At 40.4% G+C, this 26,274-nt stretch overlaps 1 protein-coding gene across 12 annotated transcripts in view; it reads right to left on the bottom strand.

The window, feature by feature from the left end:
- The window catches only part of PDE8B (phosphodiesterase 8B), a 357,518-nt gene that overhangs the window by 223,950 nt on the left and 107,294 nt on the right, over positions 1-26,274 (bottom strand). The window contains exon 1 of one of the 12 annotated variants that reach the window (XM_067031184.1): positions 14,034-14,051. The exons of the other annotated variants lie outside the window; for them this stretch is intronic. Coding sequence (XP_066887285.1) covers positions 14,034-14,048 — 15 coding nt within the window. The 5' untranslated portion in view covers positions 14,049-14,051. Of the gene's footprint in view, positions 1-14,033; positions 14,052-26,274 lie in introns of those variants that run through there. 12 annotated transcript variants of the gene reach the window in all.

Here is a 26,274-nt window from a genome sequence, read left to right as displayed (position 1 = left end):
AGACTTGAAAAAGAACCAAATAAAAACTCTAGAATGAAAGAAGAAAGTAATAATCAAAATCAATAAATCAGTGGAAGGATTTAACAGCTGATAAGATATAAGCAAACAGAGAATTCATAAACCACAAGATGTCAGAAAAACTATGCAGAATGTATCACAGAGAGACACAAAGATAAAAGAGGTATGGCGGAGGCAGTGAGAAAGTCTAACATACATTTACTTGGAGTTCAGGGAAAGGAGTGAGAAACTGAGGGAGAAGCATCGCATAAGGAGGTCATACCAGAGAATATTTTAGAACCAATGAAAGACATCAATCCATGGACTCAGAAGGACTTACAATTCTCAAGCAGTATAAATAAAAAGAAATCCACACCTACACATACCACCATGAAACTGCATAAAATCAAAGACAAAGAAAATCTTAAGAGCAGCCAGAGGGAAAAATACGGATGACCTTCAAAGAAATCATCCTCAAAGTAGACACTTCTCAGCAGCAACAAGGGAAGCCAGAAGACAGTGTGATGATATGTTCAGTATGCTGAAAGAAAATAACCACCACACTAGAATTCCATATGCTGCAAAAATATGCTTCAAGAGTGAAGGTGTGAGCAACCTAGGTGTCCATCAACAAATGAAAGGATAGAGAAGATGTGGTACATATATACAATGGAATATTGCTCAGCCATAGAAAAGAATGAAATAGTGCCATCTGCAGCAACATGGATGGACCTAGAGATTATCATACTAAGTGAAGTAAGTCAGACAGAGAAAGACAAATAATATATGATATCATTTATATGTGGGATCTAAAAAACGATATAAATGAACTTAATTACAAAACAGAAACAGAGTCACAGACATAGAAAACAAACTTATATATGGTTACCAAAGGGAACGGGGGAGGAATAAATTGGGAATATGGGATTAACAGATGCATACTACCATATATAAAATAGATAAACAACAAAGGAGTTACTGTATAGCACAGGGAACTGTAGTCAATATCTTATATCAAACTATAATGGAAAAAAATTGAAAAAAAAGAATATAGATATATGTATGTGTGTGTGTATGTATAACCAAATCACTTTGTGTACACCTGAAACACAATATTGTAAATCAACTATACTTCAATTTTAAAAAATGAAGTTGTAATAGATATTATTAAACAAAAATAGAGTTTGCCAAAGAAGACCTGCACCAAAGGAATTAAGGAGTGTTGTTCAAGTAGCAGGAGAATGATCCCAGATGGAAGGAATATAAGAAGGAACAACAAAAGTGGGACATATGTGGGTCAACATAAATAATATTGACTTCAGAATGCATTTATAGTATCTCATGGGGTTTACTATGTACACGGAAATAACATACAAGACAACAGCAGCAGGTAAGTCAAAAGGAAGATAACCCTTCTAAACTCTTGGAGGCAGGAGCCATGCTGATACAGTTTAGACTTTCTAACATTTCAGGTGCTTCTTCCGATTTCTCTGGTAACCAAGTAAAGAAAAGAAACGCACCACTGGGAGGGAGGGAGGGATCAAATGATTTTTTAAATGTAATCCATCTAAAAGAAGGCAAGAAAGGAGTGAAACATAAAACAGATGGGACAAACAGAAAACAAAAAAAAAGTGGTAGATTTAGATCCAAATATATCATTGATTACATTAAAATATAAAAAGAATAAAAGAAAGTTGGTACAATTCATGGAGGCTTTAAAGTTATTCTAAATTCCAAAGTTCACCTCACTCTCCTATTTAACCCCACCTTTATTAGAATAACATTTAAATTCCTCAGCACAGCCCCTTGTAAAGGGCTGCTCACCTCTCCTGCCTCAAATTTTACCCCTCATGGTGCTCCCACAGCTACATGTGGCTCGTGGCTACCATACAGGACAGGGCAGCTACAGATTCTATCTGAGGGGCTGTTAAACATTCACTGAGATCTAAAAGAGGAGAAAAACTTTAATGACACTGAATGTTTTGAGATTATCTTGGTAAACTTTATTTGAAATATCCTATTACGGGATAATTAAGCAACTATTGTGCAATTTCACAAGAGCAGAATCACATCTGTTTCATTCATTTTTCCATTCTTGATACAAAACACAGTGCCTGGCACATAACAAGTGCTCAGCAGATAATGAATGCGTGAACTATGTTAATGTGGGACTCTGGCCAACTAATGATTCTCATTGGCCTACATTAACTTGCAAATATGTAAATTAGGGCTGATGGCCTGAACATGCTAATACCAATATTCTCCATCTTCTCTGGACAGGACCAACACAATGGCTATCACCAACCTAGCTGTCTACACTCTTTTTGTGGGCAAGGCTATATTCCTAGGAACTTTTCACGTATTGAGTCATTTAATACTCCTAATAACTCTGTGAGGGAGGTACTATTACTATTCCCATTTTACAAACAAGGAAATGGAGGCACAGAAAAGTTAAGAAGAACTTGTTCAAGGTTAAACAGCAAACAAATGGGATATGAACCTGGGTAGTCTGACTCCAAAATCCATGCTCTCAGCTACTATTGCTAGACATCTTCCCCAGCTTTCAGAACGGTCTGTAAGAACCCATAATGTGGGGATCGAAGGAAGATGGCAGAAGAGTAAGATGCAGAAATCACCTTCCTCCCCAGAGATACGTCAGAAATACATCTACACGTGGAACTGCTCCTATAGAACACCCATTGATTGCTGGCAGAAGACCTCAGACCTCCCAAAAGGCAAGAAACTCCCCACGTACCTGGGTAGGGCAAAAGAAAAAAGAAAAAACAGAGACAAAAGAATTAGGGACGGGACCTGCACCAGTGGGAGGGAGCTGTGAAGGAGGAAAGGTTTCCACACACTAGAAGCCCCTTCAAGGGCGGAGACTGCGGGTGGCGGGGTGGGGGGGAAGCTTCAGAGCCACGGAGGAGAGCACAGCCACAGGGGTGCAGAGGGCAAAGCGGAGAGATTCCCGCACAGAGGATCGGTGCCGACTGGCACTCACCAGGCTGAAAGGCTTGTCTGCTCACCGACGGGACCAGCGGGGCTGGGAGTTGAGACTCGGGCTTCGGTCAGATTGCAGGGAGAGGACTGGGGTTGGCAGCATGAACACAGCCTGAAGGGGCTAGTGTGCCACGGCAAGCCGGGAGGGAGCCCGGGAAAAAATCTGGAGCTGCCAAAGAGAAAAGAGACTTTCTTCCCTCTTTGTTTCCTGGTGCGCAAGGAGAGGGGATTAAGCGCGCCGCTTAAAGGAGCTCCAGAAATGGGCACGAGCCGCGGCTATTAGCGCGGACCCCATAGACGGGCATGAGACGCTAAGGCTGCTGATGCCACCACCAAAAAGCCTGTGTTCAAGCACAGGTCACTGTCCACACCTCCCCTCCCGGGAGTCTGTGCAGCCCGCCACTGCCAGGGTCCCGTGATCCCGGGACAACTTCCCCGGGAGAACGCACTGCGCGCCTCAGGCTGGTGCAACGTCATGCTGGCCTCTGCCGCCGCGGGCTCGCCCCACATCCGTAGCCCTCCCTCCCCCTGGCGTGAGTGAGCCAGAGCCCCTGAATCAGCGGCTCCTTTAACCCCGTCCTGTATGAGCGAAGAACATACGCCCTCAGGCAACCTACACGCAGAGGCGGGGCCAAGTCCAAAGCTGACCCCGGGAACAAAGAAGAGAAAGGGAAATTTCTCCCAGCGGCCTCAGAAGCAGAGGATTAAAGCTCCACAATCAACTTGATGTACTCTGCATCTGTGGAATACCTGAATAGACAATGAATCATCCCAAATTAAGGAAGTGGACTTTGGGAGCATGATACTTTATTTTTTCTCCCTTTTTGTGAGTGTGTATGTGTATGCTTCTGTGTGAGATTTTGTCTGTATAGCTTTGCTTTCACCATTTTTCCTAGGGTTCTGACCATACCATTTTGTTTTTCTTTTTTTTACTTTAAAAAAAATTTTCTTCTTAATAATTATTTTTTATTTTCTATTTTAATAACTTTGTTATTTTATCCTACTTTATTTTATCCTTTTCCTCCCCTCCTTCCTTCCTTCCTTTCCTTCATTCTTCCTTTCTATTTTTTCTCCCTTTTATTCTGAGCTGTGTGGATTAAAGGTTCTTGGTGCTCCAGCCAGGCATCAGGGCTGTGCCTCTGATGTGGGAGAACCAACTTCAGGACACTGGTCCACAACAGATCTCCAAGCTCCACGTAATATCAAATGGCAAAAATCTCCCACAGATCTCCATCTCAACACCAAGACCCAGCTTCACTCAAAAACCAGCAAGCTACAGTGCTGGACACCCTATGCCAAACAACTAGCAAGACAGGAACACAGCCCCATCCATTAGCAGAGAGGCTGCCTAAAATCATAATAAGGCTACAGACACCCCAGAACACACCTCCATATGTGGACCTACCAACCAGAAAGACAAGATCCAGCCCATCCACCTGAACACAGGCACTAGTCCCCTCAACCAGGAAACCTACTCAACCCACTGAACCAACCTTAGCCACTGGGGAGAGACACCAAAAACAAAGGGAACTACGAACCTGCAGCCTGCAAAAATGAGACACCAAATGCAGTAAGATAAGCAAAATGAAAACACACAGCAGATATGAAGGAGCAAGGTAAAAACCCACCAGACCTAAAAAATGAAGAGGAAATAGGCAGTCTACCTGAAAAAGAATTCAGAATAATGATAGTAAAGATGATCCAAAATCTTGGAAATAGAATAGACAAAATGAAAGAAACATTTAACAAGGACCTGGAAGAACTAAAGAGGAAGCAAGCAACGATGAAGAACACAATAAATGAAATTAAAAATACTCTAGATAAGATCAATAGCAGAATAATTGAGGCAGAAGAACGGATAAGTGACCTGGAAGATAAAATAGTGGAAATAACTACTGCAGAGCAGAATAAAGAAAAAAGAATGAAAAGAACTGAGGACAGTCTCAGAGACCTCAGGGACAGCATTAAACACACCAACATTTGAATTACAGGGGTCCCAGAAGAAGAGAAAAAGGAAGCGACTGTGAAAATATTTGAAGAGATTATAGTTGAAAACTTCCCTAATATGGGAAAGGAAATAGTTAATCAAGTCCAGGAAGCACAGAGAGTCCCAGACAGGATAAATCCAAGGAGAAACATGCCAAGACACATATTAATCAAACTATCAAAAATTAAATACAAAGAAAAAATATTAAAAGCAGCAAGGGAAAAACAACAAATAACACACAAGGGAATCCCCATAAGGTTAACAGCTGATCTTTCAGCAGAAACTCTGCAAGCCAGAAACGAGTGGCAGGACATATTTAAAGTGATGAAGTAGAAAAACTTACAACCAAGATTACTGTACCCAGCAAGGATCTCATTCAGATTTGATGGAGAAATTAAAACCTTCACAGACAAGCAAAAGCTGAGAGAGTTCAGCACCACCAAACCAGCTTTACGACAAATGCTGAAGGAACTTCTCTAGGCAAGAAACACAAGAGAAGGAAAAGACCAACAAGAACAAACCCCAAACAATTAAGTAAATGGGAATAGGAACAAACATATCGATAATTACCTTAAATGTAAATGGATTAAATGCTCCCACCAAAAGACACAGACTGGCTGAATGGATACAAAACCAAAACCCATATATATGCTGTCTACAAGAGACCCACTTCAGACCCAGGGACACATACAGACTGAAAGTGAGGGGATGGAAAAAGATATTCCATGCAAATGGAAATCAAAAGAAAGCTAGAGTAGCAATTCTCATATCAGACAAACTAGACTTTAAAATAAAGACTATTACAAGAGACAAAGAAGGACACTACATAATGATCAAGGGCTCGATCCATGAAGAAGATATAACAACTGTAAATATTTATGCACCCAACATAGGAACACCTCAATACATAAGGCAAATACTAACAGCCAGAAAAGGGGAAATCGACAGTAACACAATCATAGTAGGGAACTTTAACACCCCACTTTCACCGAAGGACAGATCATCCAAAATGAAAATAAGGAAACACAAGTTTTAAATGATACATTAAACAAGATGGACTTAATTGATATTTATAGGACATTCCATCCAAAAACAGCAGAATACACATTCTTCTCAAGTGCTCATGGAACATTCTCCAGGATAGATCATACCTTGGGTCACATATCTAGCCTTGGTAAATTTAAGAAAATTAAAACCATATCAGGTATCTTTTCTGACCACAACGTTATGAGACTAGATATCAATTACAGGAAAAGATCTGTAAAAAATAAAAACATATGGAGGCTAAACAACACACTACTTAATAACCAAGAGATCACTGAAGAAATCAAAGAGGAAATCAAAAAATACCTAGAAACAAATGACAGTGGAGACAAGACGACCCAAAACCTATGGAATGCAGCAAAAGCAGTTTTTAAGAGGAAGTTTATAGCAATACAATCCTACCTTAAGAAACAGGAAACACTTCAAATAAACAACAGAACCTTGCACCTAAAGCAATTAGAGAAAGAAGAACAAAAAAACCCCAAATTTAGCAGAAGGAAAGAAATCATAATGATCAGACCAGAAATAAATGAAAAAGAAACGAAGGAAACGATAGCAAAGATCATTAAAACTAAAAGCTGGTTCCTTGAGAAGATAAACAAAATTGATAAACCATTAGGCAGACTATTCAAGAAAAAAAAGAAGAAGACTCAAATCAATAGAATTAGAAATGAAAAAGGAGAAGTAACAACTGACACAGCAGAAATACAAAAGATTATTAGAGATTACTACAAGCAACTGTATGCCAATAAAATGGACAACCTGGAAGAAATGGACAAATTTTTAGAAATGCACAACCTGCTGAGACTGAACCAGGAAGAAATAGAAAATATGAACAGAGCAATCACAAGCACTGAAATTGAAACTGTGATCAAAAATCTTCCAACAAACAAAAGCCCAGGACCAGATGGCTTCACAGGCAAATTCTATCAAACATTTAGAGAGGAGCTAACACCTATCCTTCTCAAACTCTTCCAAAATATAGCAGAGGGAGGAACACCCCCAAACTCATTTGACGAGACCGCCATCACCCTGATACCAAAACCAGAGAAAGATGCCACAAAGGAAGAAAACTACAGGCCAATATCACTGATGAACACAGATGCAAAAATCCTCAACAAAATACTAGCAAACAGAATCCAACAGCACATTAAAAGGATCATACACTATGATCAAGTGGGGTTTATCCCAGGATTGCAAGGATTCTTCAATATACGCAAATCAATCAATGTGATACACCATATTAACAAATTGAAGGAGAAAAACTATATGATCATCTCAATAGATTCAGAGAAAGCTTTAGACAAAACTCAACACCCATTTATGATTAAAAAAACCCTCCAGAAAGTAGGCATAGAGGGAGCCTTCCTCAACATAATAAAGGCCATATATGACATACCCACAGCCAACATCATCCTCAATGGTGAAAAACTGAAACCATTTCCACTAAGATAAGGACCAAGACAAGGTTGCCCACTCTCACCACTCTTATTCAACATAGTTTTGGAAGTTTTAGCCACAACAATCAGAGAAGAGAAAGAAATAAAAGGAAACTAAATTGAAAAAGAAGTAAAGCTGTCACTGTTTGCAGATGAAATGATACTATACATAGAGAATCCTAAAGATGCTACCAAAAAACTACTAGAGCTAATCAATGAATTTGGTAAAGCAGCAGGATACAAAATTAATGCACAGAAATCTCTTGCATTCCTATACACTAATGATGAAAAATTTGAGAGTGAAATTAAGAAAACACTCCCATTTACCACTGCAATAAAAAGAATAAAATATCTAGGAATAAACCTACCTAAGGAGACAAAAGACCTTTATGCAGAAAATTCTAAGACACTGATGAAAGAAATTAAAGATGATACAAATAGATGGAGAGATATACCATGTTCTTGGATTGGAAGAATCAACATTGTGAAAATGACTCTACTGCCTAAAGCAAGCTACAGATTCAATGCAATCCATATGAAACTACCACTGGCACTTTTTACAGAACTAGAACAAAAAATTTCACAATTTGTATGGAAACACAGAAGACCCCAAACAGCCAAAGCAATCTTAAGAACGAAAAATGGAGCTGGAGGAATCAGGCTCCCTGACTTCAGACTATACTACAAAGCTACAGTAATCAAGACAGTATGGTACTGGCACAAAAACAGAAATATAGATCAATGGAACAGGATAGAAAGCCCAGATACAAACCCACACACATATGGTCACCTTATCTTTGATAAAGGAGGCAAGAATATACAGTGGAGAAAAGACAGCCTCTTCAATAAGTGGTGCTGGGAAAACTGCACAGCTACATGTAAAAATATGAAATTAGAACACTCCCTAACACCATACACAAAAATAAACTCAAAATGGGTTAAAGACCTAAATGTAAGGCCAGACACTATCAAACTCTTAGAGGAAAACATAGGCAGAACACTCTATGACATAAATCACAGCAAGATCCTTTTTGACCCACCTCCTAGAGAAATGGAAATAAAAACAAAAATAAACAAATGCGACCTAATGAAACTTAAAAGCTTTTGCACAGCAAAGGATACCATAAACAAGACCAAAAGACAGCCCTCTGAATGGGAGAAAATATTTGCAAATGAAGCAACTGACAAAGGATTAATCTCCAAAACATACAAGTAACTCATGAAGCTCAATAACAACAACAACAAAAAAACCCAATCCAAAAATGGGCAGAAGACCTAAATAGACATTTTTCCAAAGAAGATACACAGATTGCCAACAAACACATGAAAGCATGCTCAACATCGTTAATCATTAGAGAAATGCAAATCAAAACTACAATGAGATATCATATCACACTGGTCAGAATGGCCATCATCACAAAATCTAGAAACAATAAATGCTGGAGAGGGTGTGGAGAAAAGGGAACACTCTTGCACTGCTGGTGGGAATGTAAATTGATACAGCCACTTTGGAGAACAGTATGGAGGTTCCTTAAAAAACTAAAAATAGAACTACCATACGACCCAGCAATCCCACTCCTGGGCATATACCCTGAGAAAACCATAATTCAAAAAGAGTCATGTACCAAAATGTTCATTGCAGCTCTATTTACAATAGCCAAGACATGGAAGCAACCTAAGTGTCCATCAACAGATGAATGGATAAAGAAGATGTGGCACATATATACAATGGAATATTACTCAGCCATAAAAAGAAACGAAACTGAGTTATTTGTAGTGAGGTGGCTGGACCTGGAGTCTGTCATACAGAGTGAAGTAAGTCAGAAGGAGAAAAACAAATACCGTATGCTAACACATATATATGGAATCTAAGAAAAAAATGTCATGAAGAGACTTAGAGGTAGGATGGGAATAAAACACAGATCTACTAGAGCATGGACTTGAGGAAATGTGGAGGGGGAAGGGTAAGCTGTGACAAAGTTAGAGAGTGGCACGGACATATATACACTACCAAATGTAAAACTGATAGCTAGTGGGAAGCAGCTGCATAGCACAGGGAGATCAGCTCGGTGCTTTGTGACCACCTAGAGGGGTGGGATAGGGAGGGTGGGAAGGAGGGATATGCAAGAGGGAAGTGGTATGGGAACATATGTATATGTATAACTGATTCAGTTTGTTGTAAAGCAGAAACTAACACACCATTGTAAAGCAATTATAGTCCAATAAAGGTGTTAAAAAAAACAAACAAACCCATAATGTGGCTGAGCGATGCTACTACAGATGGCTATTTAATCAGGAGTACCTATATTATGTATTTTTATAACGATCTAGAAAGAAAATACATCTCACGATGTTCAGCCAAAATGCATTTGCAGAATCATGGTATCACTCCTGTAGCCCTTCACATCCTCTCCCTGAACCTGTGTAAAGGGTACCTGTTGGCACAGGAAACCGGGCTTGGTCTCTGGAGATGTCAGGGAAGCCGGAGCCCACTGGTGAACCAGCCTGAGAAGTCAGTGCAAGAACGATTATGAACCATCCAAAGCTGTAAAGAGGCTGAGACCTCCCACACCCCACCCAGACTGTGGACCTTGGAAACAGAGCTATCAAGATGGATAGCTCAAGCTATCTGTCTTGGGCAGGCAAGAATGCAGGTTATTGCCACATGGGAAAGCAAAAAAACCTCTTCTGCTTTCACTAAGAGAGAGCCAAGTTGATGAAGAGGGGAAGGCACGCTGGTACCTCAAGAGGACTTGTTCATTAAGCAGCATAGATAGACATTTTACCCTGGTCCCCCATCCTCATACAGTTAGCAGCAGGAGGGCCTTGCCTCTTCCCTGAATCATCAGAGAGGGAACAAGAAAAGGGGAGTAATTGGGCCCCATCAACAGTGAGCAAGGATTTCTGACTCATATGACCTTGTTTCAATTCCCAACTTTAAAAGAGAAAAACCTTGAACAAGTTTTTTTACTACTTATTTATTAGTGTCTACATCACAAGGTTGCTATGAAGACAAAAATACAATAAACCCACCTAAAGAGCCCAGCATGGAGCCTGACATTGAGCAGACATGCAATAAATGTGAATTTTTTATATTGCCTTCCAGTTTGATGAGAAAGAAGTAGCTCATAGGTGCATGCTTTTCCACTTAGATATTAGTTTTATTGTGTTGCTTGTGCTTATGCTGATTTCTTTTTGAAATGGAGGCAACTGAGAAAAGCAGTAATTATATAACGGGGATGTGTGCACACCGTCTGACCAACAGAAGGGACCTTCGTGCACATCTTATACAAGGCCTGCACCAGCTTGTAATTGCTGTTTTTGTTTTCACAAAGCTTCGTGTTTTCCAAAGAATCCAATCCACGCTTGCAGACACTTCAGCCAATGAGTTCTTTTGTGCTGAAATGCTTGCCCCCCCAAACTTAATTCTTCTAATTTTAATCAGTGGAAAATGAAGTGTTTCTAAAGTGGCATGCTTCAGGTGACCAAGAGCAAGCGGCATTGACAGCTGATAGTCCAGATGCTGCTAACACCTTCCCCAACTCTTCTTATTCTGCCTCGTAATTGCTGCAAATGTGGCATGTTCCATCCCACACAATGGATGTGTTGCATCCCACATATCCATTATTTCAGAAAATGCTGTCAGGTAAATTAAGGACAAAGACAAACCTTGTTTTTAAATGTTCCTGATTTCTCCTTGAGTTACAGCACTTTATTTTGAGCTCTTTTTTGCCACTTGGTAGATATGACCAAGATAGGTCAGAGATTCTGAATGATGTCCCTAAGTTTAAACGGCCCTGTCGAAGAGTCACAGGCCTGTGCTGGGGTTCAACTTTGCCACTCATACGCTGTGTGGTCTTACACACTCATTCAACCTCTCTGAGTCCAAATTTCCCTAACTTGCACAATAACACAGCACAACTATGAGAATTAAAGTTTATGGTAAACATTTTATACAGAAAAGAATTAAATGCAGTTTTTCCTGTTGTAAAAATATGGACTACTATACCTGCTACTTATTTGGATACAATTTATTAAGTATTAGTGGCATCATTTGGAGAATTCTGCTTCTGCTGTTGCAGATGTAAAGACCTTTCCAGCCAGATCCTAGTTATGTCAACAGATGAATACTGAGAAACCATGTGTATCAGTCAGCTCAGGATACCGTAACAAAAGCCACACACTAGGTGGCTCGAACGACAGAAATTTACTTTCTCGTATTTCTGGGAAGTCCATTTTTTTTTAAGATTTATTTTTGGCTGCATTGGGTCTTAGTTGTGGCACGTGGGATCTTCGTTGAGGCATGCAGGATTTTTCATGCAGCATGCGGGCTTCTCCCTAGTTGTGGCGTGTGCTTTTCTCTTCTCTAGTCGTGGCACACAGGCTGCAGGGCGGGTGGGCTCTGTAGTTGTGGCATGCAGGCTTTGCTGCCCCGTGGCACGTGGGATCTTAGTTCCCTGACCAGGGTTCGAATTCGGGTCCCCTGCATTGGAAGGCAAGTTCTTTACCACTGGACCACCTGGGAAGTCCCTGGGAAGTCCATTATTAAGGTGTCATCAGATTGGGTTTCTGGTGAAAATCCTCTCCCTGGATTGCCACCTTCTCACTGTGACCTTACACGGCAGAGAGAGTCAGTGAACATTCTGGTGTCTCATCTTATATGGATACTAATCCTACTGTATCAAGGGTCCACTTTTATGACCTCATGTAACCTTAATCACCTCCCTAAAGGCCCCAACTCCAATAGAGTCATGGTGGGGGACAGGGCTTCAACACATGAATTTTGGTAGGGACACAATTCAGTCCATAGCACCATGTTTGATGTGTGAATTTCCAGAGATTTTCTGGCATAATTGGATATCCCTTTCCCCACAGACAAAAGGATTCTGCAAGTGCATCTAAGGGGCTGCCTGGGTGGACATAACACCCTTTGCTTCATCACAGAGTAGACACGGAGTTTTTCCTGTCTTGACAACATATAGTGGGGTGAGGAAGGTTTTGTCACCCAGGGCCAGTGATTGTGTTGTGGATGGGGAAGAAACTGCAGCTCATTAAACAAACTAATTTAATTTGGAGTTTCAATTTAATTATTGAGGATATAAAGCGTCCCACTCAGTGTACAGCTATGCTCTCTCCCATGCTCCCTGTCCAAATAGGAAACTTCGAGTTTCTCTGCACCTTGGCCAAACAACAATCACTATGACTCCAACCAATACTTGTTGGGAGCTGACCACAAACCCAGTACTGCTCTAGGCCCTTGGGATCCAACCATGAATAAAACAGGCAACAATCCCTGACCTCATGGAGCTGGTGGTCTAGTGAACACTTATAACCCCTTCACTTTCCATCTCTGCCAAGAACCTCCTTTAGTTGCAGAGTCAGAGCCGGGTTTGGAAGGCCAGCTGTAACAGGGAGTGTCACTTCACCTCTCTGCAACTCTTTTTTCAGCTCTCTAATGCGGAAGGGCCAGGTATGGCCTAGCTGTGCTGTTAACCCAAAGAATGTCATGTAACATGCCTTGGATTTTTCTCTGTTTGCTTACTTGCAACCTCAGAATTTCCTGCATGGGTCCCTGGACAGCATATTATAGGGATGGGTGAATAAGGCAGCCAAGGGTAAGGGGCAGAAAGGAACCACAGTTGTCAGAATGAGGACATGAGTTCTACCTTAACTGAGGGAAACGAAACCTCTACAGAACACTGGTTCCCAGGGAGGCCATGTTTTAGCCTCGATCCAAGAGAGGGACTCATCCCAAGTGTTGTGACAACTCCTCCCCAAGATAAGTATAGTGCAACTCTGTAGGGATTTCATGAGGATTAATGATGTTGTGAGTAGAAAACCTAGCCTAAGACCAGGTGTGTGGTATGTGGTCCATCAAATAGATAGTGATGAATATGTGGGGCAGCCCTCACACATGACATGGGCCATAAAGCAAGGCTCTATCTGCCCACAGGACTAAGGGTCATGGCTGTGGCCCCACAGGGCCAAAAGGGATGCAGTCATTGTGATATGATGTGGAGGGAGGTCCATGTGAGAACAACATAGCCCAAGTTTGGGCCCCAGCATTTGCCTGAAGTACCAACATCATGGCTCTCAGTGGGGCCCTGGAAGACAGCCAGGAGCCTTATGGAGGGGCTGGGGTAGGGAGCTGCTGGCCCAGGAGAAAGAGAAGAAAGGTATGCCTATGGGCCACCAGAGTCTGTGCTTGGGACAAAGGGTCTCAGGGGGCCAGAGAGTCTCATAATTCTGAGTGTGGGGTGCTACCCAAAGAGGCCAAGTTTTGGGGACTACTAGGGGCCTGCTGTACTTTGCCTAGAAAAAATGTCCATGACACAAGGATGAAAATTAATCATCTTTTCTGTGCATTATATTTATATGTAAAGCATTGTCTAAATATTTTGCATATAAATATAATCCTTATAACAACCTATGAGGTGGGAACTATTATTATCCCCATTTTACAGATACAGAAACAGAAGCACAGACAGGTTAAGTATCTTGGCCAAGGTCACATAGGCTGTCACTGGTGGAGTGGAAATCAAATCCAGAGCCTGAAGCACTCTTACCAGGGAGTACATCATGATGCCTGATGCCTCACTCTCTTTTATAAAGCTTAGTCCCTCTCCTCCAGAAGCTCATCGTTCTCCAATCTCCTCCAGAAGACCATGGCTGGACAAACTTTTTCTATAAAGGGCCAGATAGTAACTGTTTTTGGTTTTGCAGGCCACTTGGTCTCTGTCACAACTACTCCACGCTGCCATTGTAGTGTGAGATCAGCCATAGACAATATGCAAATGGATGAGTGTAGCTGTTTCATTGAAACATTATTCATGTTCACTGCAACTTGAATTCATATAATTTTCACCTGTCACAAAAACATTCTATTCTTTTTTTCAAAAGAAATGTAGAAGTCTTTCTTAAGTCATAAGCTGTAAAACAATAGGCAGTGAGCCGGATCTGGTCCTCAGCTGCAGCTGGCAGATCCCTGCAACAGAAGCATCTAAGTATGGTCTGTGCTGTGTCCCCTGAGTAACACGCTCAGCCATCTTGGATCAATAAGGTAGGTCTGTAGATCAAGCATGAAGTGCAAAAAATGCATCAAACGACCTGAAAAACACTGTTGTTTTTATATTATGACCAGTTGATGAGGAAAGAAAAAGTGATGGAACATCGCTAATCAGCAGGGAAATGCAAATCAAAACCACAATGAGATATCACCTCACACCTGTCAGAATGGCTATCACCCTAAAAAAACAAATGAAAAATGTTGACGAGGATGTGGAGAAAAGGGAACCCTCATATACTGTTGGTAGGAATGTACGAAGGTTTCTCAAAAAACTAAATATAGAACTACCATGACCCAGTAATTTCACTCCTAGCTATGTATCCTAAAAAAACAAAAACACTAATTCGAAAAGATACATGCACCCCCGATATTCACAGCAGCATTATTTACAAATTGCCAAGGTATGGAAGCAATCTAAGTGTCCATCAACAGGTGAATGGATAAAGATGTGGTATATATAAACAGTAGAATACTACTCAGCCATAAAAAAAAGAATAAAATTTTTCCATTTGCAACAACATGGATGGACTTGGAGGGCATTATGCTAAATAAGTCAAACAGAGAAAGACAAATACCGTAAGATATCACTTATATGTGAAATCAAAAAATACAAAAAACTAGTGAATTTTTTAAAAAGCAGGGGAGGAGTCAAGATGGCAGTGTGGGAAGATGAAGAGTTAGCATCTCCCCACAACCAGGGCACCTGCCGGCTGCTGGTGGGGGACTCTGAACCCCAAGGAGACACGGGAGGAACCCCAGAGTGAACCGGTAGGATGTAGGGGGACCAAGGTGGGAGGAGAAGTGGAGGCCAGACAAGATCAGCACCCCTGAGGGCAGGGAGATCAGTAGAGGCAGATGAGAGGGACTCTTTGGGAGGAGTGCGAGAGGAGTGGAGGGCGAGCGCCTGGCCCACTTGGGCCAGGGAGACTGCTGAGCTCCCAAGCCGGTTCCCCCCCCAAAGCCCCCTCCAGGCTGCGTGGGTCCTGGGTGCATAGGACGGAGGCCAGGGAGATCAGGAGAGGCAGGTGGGAGGGGCCCTCCAGGAGGACAGGCTGAGGAGCAGAGGGTGATTGCCCCACCCACTTGGGCTCAGGAAGCCTGCTGAGCTCCCAGGCCGGTCCCCTGCCCTGTAAGGCTCCCCCTCCCCAACCCCGGCTGCATTGGTCCTGGGGGTATACGAAGGAGGCCGGGGAGATCAGGAGAGGTAGGCAGGAGGGGCCCTCCCAGACCCAAGACCAGAGGAGCAGGAGAGGAGAAGAGGGTGTTTGCACCACCCATTCAAGCCCAGGAAGACTGCTGGGCTCCCAGGTGAGGTCCCCTGCCCTCTGAGACCAGGGGTAGGGGGCACACCTGGACCCCTTCTGTTCCTTGAGCCTAAACCCCACCCCCCACAGCCCCCAGGGCCTTTTCCAGCCCTGTGGGTCCTCAGCACTGACCCCACCCACTGCCCAAACCTCACCCTTGCTTAGGCCCTGCTCTCCACAGCCAAGGCCTTCCCCCCCTCCTTTTTTTTCTTTTCCCTTCTCCTCTTTTTTACTATTGTGGTACTGATGTACCTTGCAGTTGTTGATTCATCTATATTTTCATTTTTACGTTCTTTCTAACATATCTGCTAGTTTCCTAGTCTAATTTTACTTTTTACTTTGTTATTGTTCCTTTTTTATTTTTTTGGCCACCCCACACAGCTTGCAGGATCTTGATTTGTGAGCCCAGGGTTGGGTGGAAGCTCCTGTGGTGGGAGCTCTGCATCTGAACCACTGGACTAACAGAGAGCCTCAGACTCCAGGGAATATTCATGGGAGTAAGGTCTCACAGAGTTCCTCATCTCAGCACCAAGACCCAGCTCTACCCAATGGCCTACAAACTCCAGTGTTGGAAGCTCAGGCCAAACAACCAGTAAAACAGGAACACAGTCCCACTCATTAAAAAAAAAAAAAAAAAAAAAATGAGATGGCAAAAAAATATGTCACTAATGAAGGAGCAAGGCAAAAACCTACAAGACCAAATAAATGAAGAGGAAATAGGCAACCTACCTGAAAAAGAATTCAGAGTAATGATAGTAAAGATGATCCAGAACCTCAGAAACAGAATGGAAGCACGGATTGAGAAAATACAAGAAATGTTTAACAAAGATCTAGAAGAACTAAAGAACAAACAAACAGAGATGAACAACACAATAACTGAAAGGAAAAATACACTAGAAGGAATCAATAAAAGAATAACAGAGGCAGAAGAATGAATAAGTGAGCTGGAAGACAAAATGGTGGAAATAACTGCCATGAAGCAGAATAAAGAAAAAAGAATGAAAAGAATTGAAGACAACCTCAGAGACCTCTGGGGCAACACTAAATGCACCAACATTTGAATTATAGAGGTCCCAGAAGAGGAAAAGAAAAAGAAAGGGTCTGAGAAAATACTGGAAGAGATTATAGTGGAAAACTTCCCTAACATGGGAAAGGAAATAGTCACTCAAGTCCAGGAAGCACAGAGAATCCCATACAGGATAAACTCTAGCAAAAACACACCAAGACACATATTAAACAAACTAACAAAAATTAAATTCAAAGAAAAAGTACTAAAAGCAGCAAGGGAAAAACAAAAGATAACATACAAAGGAATCCCCATAAGGTTATCCGCTGACTTTTCAGTGGAAACTCTGCAGGCCAGAAGGGAGTGGCAGGATATACTTAAAGTGATGAAAGAGAAAAACCTACAACCAAGATTACTCTGCCCAGCAAGGATCTCATTCAGATTTGATGGAGAAATCAAAACTTTTCAGACTAACAAAAGCTAAGAGAATTCAGTACCATCAAACCAGCTTTACAACAAATGACAAAGAAACTTCTCTAATCGGGAAACACAAGAGAAGAAAAACACCCACAAAAACAAACCCAAAACAATTAAGAAAATGGTAATAGGAACACACATGTTAATAATAACCTTGAATGTAAATGGATTAAATGCTCCAACCAAAAGACACAGGCTGGCTGAATGGATACAAAAACAAGACCCATATATATGCTGTCTGCAAGAGATACAGACTGAAAGTGAAGGGATGGAAAAAGATATTACATGCAAATGGGAATCAAAAGAAAGCTGGAGCAGCAATACTCATATCAGATAAAACAGACTTTAAAATAAAGACTGTTACAGGAGATAAGGAGGGACACTACATAATGATCAAAGGATCAATCCAATAAGAAGATATATCATAAATGTTTATGCACACAACAAAGGATTACCTCAATACGTAAGGCAAATGCTAACAACCATGAAAGGAACACAATAATACTAGTGGACATTATCACACCACTTACACCAATGGACAGATCATCCAAACAGAAAATAAATAAGGAAACACAAGCTTTAAATGACACAATAGACCATATAGATCTAATTGATATTTACAGAACATTCCACCCAAAAGTGGCAGAATACACTTTCTTCTCAAGTGCACATGGAACATTCTCCAGGATAGATCACATCTTAGGTCACAAATCAAGCCTTGGAAACTTTAAGAAAACTGAAATCATATCAAGCATCTTTTCTGACCACAACGCTATGAGACTGGAAATCAATTACAGGAAAAAAACTGTAAAAAACACAAAATACATGGAGGCTAAACAGTGCACTACTACATAACCAAGAGATCACTGAAGAAATCAAGAAGACCTAAAAAAATACATAGAAACAAATGACAACAAAAACACGATGACCAAAACCTATGGGATGCGCAAAAACAGTTCTGAGAGGAAAGTTTATAGCAATTCAATCTTACCACAAGAAACAAGAAAAATCTCAAATAAACAATCTAACCCTACACTTAAAACAACTAGAGAAAGAACAAAGAAACCCCAAAGTCAGTAGAAGGAAAGAAATCATAGAGATCAGAGAAGAAATAAATGAAACAGAAATGAAGAAAACAATAGCAAAGATCAACAAAACTAAAAGCTGGTTCTTTGAGAAGATAAACAAAACTGATAAACCCTTAGCCAAACTCATCAAGAAAAAAAGGGAGAGAACACAAATCAATACAATTATAAATGAAAAAGGAGAAATCACAACTGACACTGCAAAAACACAAAGGGTTATAAGAGACTACTACAAACAATTATATGCCAATAAAATGGACAACCACAAAGAAATGGACAAATTCTTGGAAAGGTAAAATTTTCCAAGACTGAACCAGGAAGAATTAGAAAATATAAAGGGACCTATCAGAAGTAATGAAATTGAAACCATAATTTAAAACCTTCCAACAAACAAAAGCCCAGGACCAGATGACTTCACAGGCAAATTCTATCAAACATTTAGAGAACAGCTAACAACAAAACTTCTCAAACTCTTCCAAAAAATTTCAGAGGGAGAAACACTCCCAAATTCATTCTATGAAGCCACTATCCAAATTCATTCTATGAAGCCACTATCACCCTGACACCAAAACCAGAAAAAGATACCACAAAAAAGAAAATTATAGACCAATATCACTGATGAACACAGATGCAAAAATCCTCAACAAAATACTAGCAAACAGAATCCAACAGCACATTAAAAGGATCTTACACCATGATCAAGTGGGATTTATCCCAGGGACGCAATGACTCTTCAATGTACACAAATCAATCAATGTGATACCCCACATTAACAAATTAAGGAATAAAAACCATATGATCATCTCAATAGATGCAGAAAAAGCTTCTGACAAAATTCAACACTGATTTATGATAAAAACTCTCCAGAAAATGGGCACAGAGGGAACCAACCTCAACATAATAAAGGCCATATATGACAAACCCACAGCCAGCATCATACTCAATGGTGAAAAACTGAAAGCATTTCCACTAGGATCAGGAACAAGACAAGGATGTCCACTCTCACCACTCTTATTCAACATAATTTTGGAAGTCCTAGCCATGGCAATCAGAGAAGAAAAAGAAATAAAAGGAATACAAATTGGAAAAGAAGGAGTAAAACTGTCACTGTTTGCCGATGACATGATACTATACATAGAAAATCCTAAAGATGCCACCAGAAAACTACTAGAACTCATCAATGAATTTGGTAAGGTTGCAAAATACAAAATTAATGCACAGAAATCTCTGGCATTCCTATACACCAACAACGAAAAATCAGAAAGAGATATTAAGGAAACATTCCCATTTACCACTGCAACAAAAAGAATAAAATACCTAGGAATAAACCTGCCTAAGGAGGCAAAACACTTGTATTCAGAAAACTATAAAACACTGATGAAATAAATCAAAGATGACATAAACAGATGGAGAAATATACCATGTTCTTGGATTGGAAGAATCAATATTGTGAAAATGACTATACTACCCAAAGCAATCTACAGATTTAATGCAATCCCTATGAAACTACCAATGGCATTCTTCACAGAACTAGAACGAAAAATCTCACAATTCATATGGAAACATAAAAGACCACGAATAGCCAAAGCAATCTTGAGAAACAAAAACGGAGCTGGAGGAATCAGGCTCCCTGACTTCAGACTATACCACAAAGCTACAGTAATCAAGACAGTATTTTACTGCCACAAAAACAGAAATATAGATCAATGGTACAGAATAGAATGCCCAGAGATAAACCCACACACATATAGGCACCTAATTTATGACGAAGGAGGTAAGAACATACAATGGAGAAAAGACAGACTCTTCAATAAGTGGTGCTGGGAAAACTGGAGAGCTACATGTAAAAGAATGAAATTAGAACACTCCCTAACACCATACACAAAAATAAACTCCAAATGGATTAAAGACTTAAATGTAAGACCAGACATTATAAAACGTTTAGAGGAAAAACACTCTTTGACATAAACCACAGCAAGATCTTTTTTGACCCACCTCCTAGAGTAACAGAAATAAAAACAAAAATAAACAAATGGGACTTAATTAAACTTAAAAGCTTTTGCACAGCAAAGGAAACCATAAATAAGACAAAAGGACAACCCTCAGAATGGGAGAAAATATTTGCAAATGAAACTACAGACAAAGGATTAATCTCCAAAATATACAAACAGCTCATGGAGCTCAATATCAAAAAAACAAACAATCCAGTTAAAAAATGGGTGGAAGACCTAAATAGACATTTCACCAAGGAAGACATAACAGATGGCCAAGAGGCACATGAAAAGATGTTCAACATCACTAGTGATTAGAGAAATGCAAATCAAAATTACAATGAGGTATCACCTCATGCCAGTCACAATGGCCATTATCAAAACAGCTAGAAACAATAAATGCTGGAAAGGGTGTGGTGAAAAGGGAACCCTCTGACACTACTGGTGGGAATGTAAATTGATACAACCATGATGGAAAACAGTATGGAGGTTCCATAAAAAACTAAAAATAGAACTACCATATGACCCAGCAATCCCACTACTGGGCATATACCCTGAGAAAACTATAATTCAAAAAGAGACATGCACACAATATTCATTGCAGCACTATTTACAATAGTCAGGACATGGAACCAACCTAAATGTCCATCGACAGGTGAATAGATAAAGAAGATGTGGCACATATATACAATGGAATATTACTCAGCCATAAAAAGAAACGAAACTGAGTTATTTGTAATGAGGTGGATGGACCTAGAGTCTGTCATACAGAGTGAAGTAAGACAGAAAAAGAAAAAAAAATACCGTATGCTAATACATATATACGGAATCTAAAAAAAAAATGGTACTGATGAATCTAGCTGTAGGGCAGGAATAAAGAGGTAGACATAGAGAATGGACTTGATGACATGGGGTGGGAGGGCAGAGCTGGGGCAAAGCGAGAGTAGCATCGACATATATACACTACCGAATGTAAAATAGTTGGCTGGTGGGAAGCAGCAACATAGCAGGGAGATCGGCTCGGTGCTTTGCGATGACCTAGAGGGGTGGGGTAGGGAGGGTGGGAGGGAGGCTCAAGAGGGAGGGGATATGGGGACACATGTATGCATATGGCTGATTTGCTTTGTTGTGCAACAGAAACTAACACAGTATTGTGAAACAATTATACTCCAATAAAGATCTAGTTTTTTAAAAAATCAGACTCACAGATATAGAGAACAAGCTGGAGGTTACCAGTTGTGAGGGGGAGGGGCACTACAGGGGTAGGGGGCAAAAGGTTACTATGGGATTATATGAAATCATATGTGTGAAACTTTTGAAACTTGTAAAGCACTATAGAATTTAAAGAATCTTTCTTTATTCAGTAAAAAAAATGTAACTAAAAAAAAGGTGATGGGAGAAAGAGGGAGGAAAAAAAGCACTACAGAATTTAAAGAATCTTTATTCAATTAAAAAAAAACTAAAAAAAAAGGTGATGGGAGAGAGAAAGAGGAATACAAAATACATAGTGGTAAAAACACAGATTCTACTCAGAATGACCTTGGATAAGTTAGGTAAACTTTAAACCTCAGTTTCCTTTTCTGTGAAATGAGGATAATAATGTACCTATTTCCCATGACTGGCATGAAGATCAAATGAGATGATACAGCATGTAAACACACATACAGCCTCCCTAGGAAATGAAGACCAAAGAGAAAGGGAAATGAGGTAGGCAAAGGAGGCCCAAGGATGATCACCTCACTCCATTCTCTGACCTCTTAAGCCCCTGAAGGTTGGGCATTATCTTCTTTATGATCAGATGGACAACGGATGCTCAATAGTCACTATTGATGAGGTCGATAAGGAGGAGAAGGAGGAGATTATCCACATGCCTCCTTAAGAAATCTAATATTTTGTGTATAACGTCATTGAAAAGTCACAAAGTGTTGATGGAGATGCTTTGATTTCAACATATTTTTCTATTTCATTTTAACATTCCCCAAACCAAAAAGATAATTTTATTTTATATACTCTTCATTCTTTAAACTTTTGTTAGTTTGTACAACATCTTGCTAATTTCATAGGAGAGTATCCTACTGAAACCAACAGAGTAGTTATAATCATGCAAAACCTACATGGAAGGTTCTAGTTCATTACTATTGGAACTATCTTGGACATGACTCAAGTAGTAGTTACAGAGCTTGAGAGATGAGTTTTGGAGGTTTGTTTTAAGCAATTTAGGAAATATTCCACATAGGGCTCCCTTTACATTTACCATTTCCTCCTTGCCCTATGCTTATACTGACTCTGGGTGGGATCCTGAGAGGGAAACTGTGGCCCTATGCCTCTGGGATTTTTTTTCTGTTAGGTTTTCAACAAGGGTCTTGCCTCTCCTGCCTCAAGCTTTCCAGCCCCTCACTGTGGTCAGTAACGTCCTGAGCTGACCCAGGCACAGGTGACAAGGATGACAATGAGAGGAGGTTAGCTTAGTGGTTAAGAGGATGGCCTCTATTTGAATCCTGGCTTCACCACTTACTAGTTGGGTGACCTTGGGCAAGTCACTTAACCTCTCTGCTTTAGGGTCTTGGTTAGCAAAAATAGGACCCATCTATCTCCTGGGTTGGTGTGAGAATTAAATAAATTTATATGTAAAGTGCTTAGAACAGTACTTAGTGTAAAGTAAGTACTATATAAATTTTGGTTGCAGTTATCATTGTACTATTATTATATCAAAGACTCAGCTCTCTATCCAAGGCCTGCTGGGTCACTTAAACCAGTAAGAAGCTTGTCTCTACAGCATCTTCACTGCAAGCTGACCCAAGGCAGTCCCTGGGGCCTGTAAGGTTTCCTAGGTTCAGCTCTTTGATGTTTCCTCCCGGACCTGGTTCCGTGTCTGTATCTGACCCTGTGTCTCTGCCCGAAGTTGGAGTGTCCCATACTGCAGCCTCACGACGAGACTGAAGGTCCTGTTGCTCTGCCTGTTTTCAGTCTTCCACTCTGGAGCCTCATGCTGTAGCCTATGCTTTTAACTAGAGTGCTTCTGTGTCCAGGAGCTCAAGTCAGATGTCAGCGGCCACCAGCACATTCAGCCCCCAGTCTAAATCATTCTAACACTGCATCAAACTCTGCCCATCTGAAATGTTTCCAGGTCTGCTGCAACCACCAAGCCTGGATCTTCTTAGTCCGACCCTCCCCTTCGTTTCTGTGGTCCAATCTGACTCGCCAGCATCCTTGTTATCACAGTGGTGCTGGTGGTAGAGACTCTTGTTCAGCTCTCCTCCACACTGTACTTCCGGCTCATAAGTTCACCATTAACCATTTATTCTAGTAAAAACGGATGCAGTTGTTGTGATGAGAATGTAGCATGTACAGGCACTTTGGAAAACAATTTGGCAGTGTCTTAAAAAGACCGATATACTTTTTTTTTTAGAATCTTATTGTTTAAGGTCATATTTATTTATCCCAATTTCTTTTCTATTTTCCTATTAATCTTTTTTTTTCTTTAACATCTTTATTGGAGTATAATTGCTTTACAATGGTGTGTTAGTTTCTGCTTTATAACAAAGTGAATCAGTTATACATATACATATGTCCCCATATCTCTTCCTTCTTGCATCTCCCTCCCTCCCTCCCTCCCACCGTCCCTATCCCACCCCTCAAGGTGGTCACAAAGCACCGAACTGATCTCCCTGCACTATGTGGCTGCTTCTCACTAGCTATCTATTTTACATTTGGTAGTGTATATATGTCCATGCCACTCTCTCACTTTGTCCCAGCTTACCCTTTCCCCTCCCCGTATCCTCAAGTCCATTCTCTAGTAGGTCTGCATCTTTATTCCCGTCTGGCCCCTAGGTTCTTCTGACCATTTTTTTTTCCTTAGATTCCATATATATGTGTTAGCATACAGTATTTCCTTTTCTCTTTCTGACTTATGGAGCCTCATGCTGTAGCCCACTCCTTTAACTAGAGTGCTTCTGTGCCCAGGAGCTCATTTCAGAGGTCAGCAGCCACTAGCCGCTTCACTCTGTATGACAGGCTCTAGTTCCAGCCACCTCACTAAAAATAACTCAGTTTCGTTCCTTTTTATGGCTGAGTAATATTCCATTGTATATATGTGCCACATCTTCTTTATCCATTCATCTGTTGATGGACACTTAGGTTGCTTCCATGTCTTGGCTATTGTAAATAGAGCTGCAATGAACATTTTGGTGCATGATTCTTTTTGAATTATAGTTTTCTCAGGGTATATGCCCAGTAGTGGGATTGCTGGGTCGTATGGTAGTTCTATTTCTAGTTTTTTAAGGAACGTCCATACTGTTCTCCATAGTGGCTGTATCAATTTACATTCCCACCAACAGTGCAAGAGGGTTTCCTTTTCTCCACACCCTCTCCAGCATTTATTGTTTGTAGATTTTTTGATGATGGCCATTCTGACTGTGGTGAGATGATACCTCATTGTAGTTTTGATTTGCATTTCTCTAATGATTAATGATGTTGAGCATCCTTTCATGTGTTTATTGGCAATCTGTATATCTTCTTTGGAGAAATGTCTATTTAGGTCTTCTGCTCATTTTGGATTGGGTTGTTTGTTTTTTTGATGTTGAGCTGCATGAATTGCTTGTATGTTTTGGAGATTAATCATTTGTCAGTTGCTTCATTTGCAAATATTTTCTCCCATTCGGAAGGTTGTCTTTTGGTCTTGTTTATGATTTCCTTTGCTGTGCAAAAGCTTTTAAGTTTCATTAGGTCCCATTTGTTTATTTTTTAATTTCCATTTCTCTAGGAGGTGGGACAAAAAGGATCTTGCTGTGATTTATGTCATAGAGTGTTCTGCCTATGTTTTCCTCTATGAGTTTGATAGTGGCTGGCCTTACATTTAGGTCTTACATCCTTTTTGAGTTTATTTTTGTGTATGGTGTTAGGGAGTCTTCTAATCTCATTCTTTTACATGTAGCTGTCCAGTTTTCCCAGCACCACTTATTGAAGAGGCTGTCTTTTCTCCACTGTGTATTCTTGCCTTCTTTATCAAAGATAAGGTGACCATATGTGCATGGGTTTGTATCTGGGCTTTCTATCCTGTTCCATTGATCTATATTTCTGTTTTTGTGCCAGTGCCATACTGTCTTGATTACTGTAGCTTTGTAGTATAGTCTGAAGTTCAGGAGCCTGATTCCTCCAGCTCCATTTTCTTTCTCAAGATTGCTTTGGCTATTCGGGGTCTTTTGTGTTTCCATACAAATTGTGAACATTTTTGTTCTACTTCTGTGAAAAGCCAGTGGTAGTTTGACAGGGACTGCATTGAATCTGTAGATTACTTTGGGTAGTAGAGTCATTTTCACAATGTTGATTCTTCCAATCCAAGAACATGGTATATCTCTCCATCTATTTGTATCATCTTTAATTTCTTTCATCGGTGTCTTATAATTTTCTGCATACAGGTCTTTTGTCTCCTTAGGTAGGTTTATTCCTAGATATTTTATTCTTTTTGTTGCAGTGGTAAATGGGAGTGTTTTCTTAATTTCACTTTCAGATTTTTCATCATTAGTGTATAGGAATGCAAGAGATTTCTGTGCATTAATTTTGTATCCTGCTACTTTACCAAATTCATTGATTAGCTCTAGCAGTTTTCTGGTAGCACCTTTAGGATTTTCTATGTATAGTATCATGTCATCTGCAAACAATGACAGCTTTACTTCTTCTTTTCCAATATGGATTCCTTTTATTTCTTTTTCTTCTCTGGTTGCTGTGGCTAAATCTTCCCAAACTATGTTGAATATTAGTGGTGAGAGTGGGCAACCTTGTCTTGTTCCTGATATTAGTGGAAATGGTTTCAGTTTTTCACTATTGAGGACGATTTTGGCTGTGGGTTTGTCATATATGGCTTTTATTATGTTGAGGA

This window comes from Kogia breviceps, chromosome 4, assembly GCF_026419965.1.
Source record: "Kogia breviceps isolate mKogBre1 chromosome 4, mKogBre1 haplotype 1, whole genome shotgun sequence".
Lineage (NCBI taxonomy): Eukaryota > Metazoa > Chordata > Mammalia > Artiodactyla > Physeteridae > Kogia > Kogia breviceps.
This window is presented reverse-complemented; position numbering and strand designations above follow the sequence as displayed.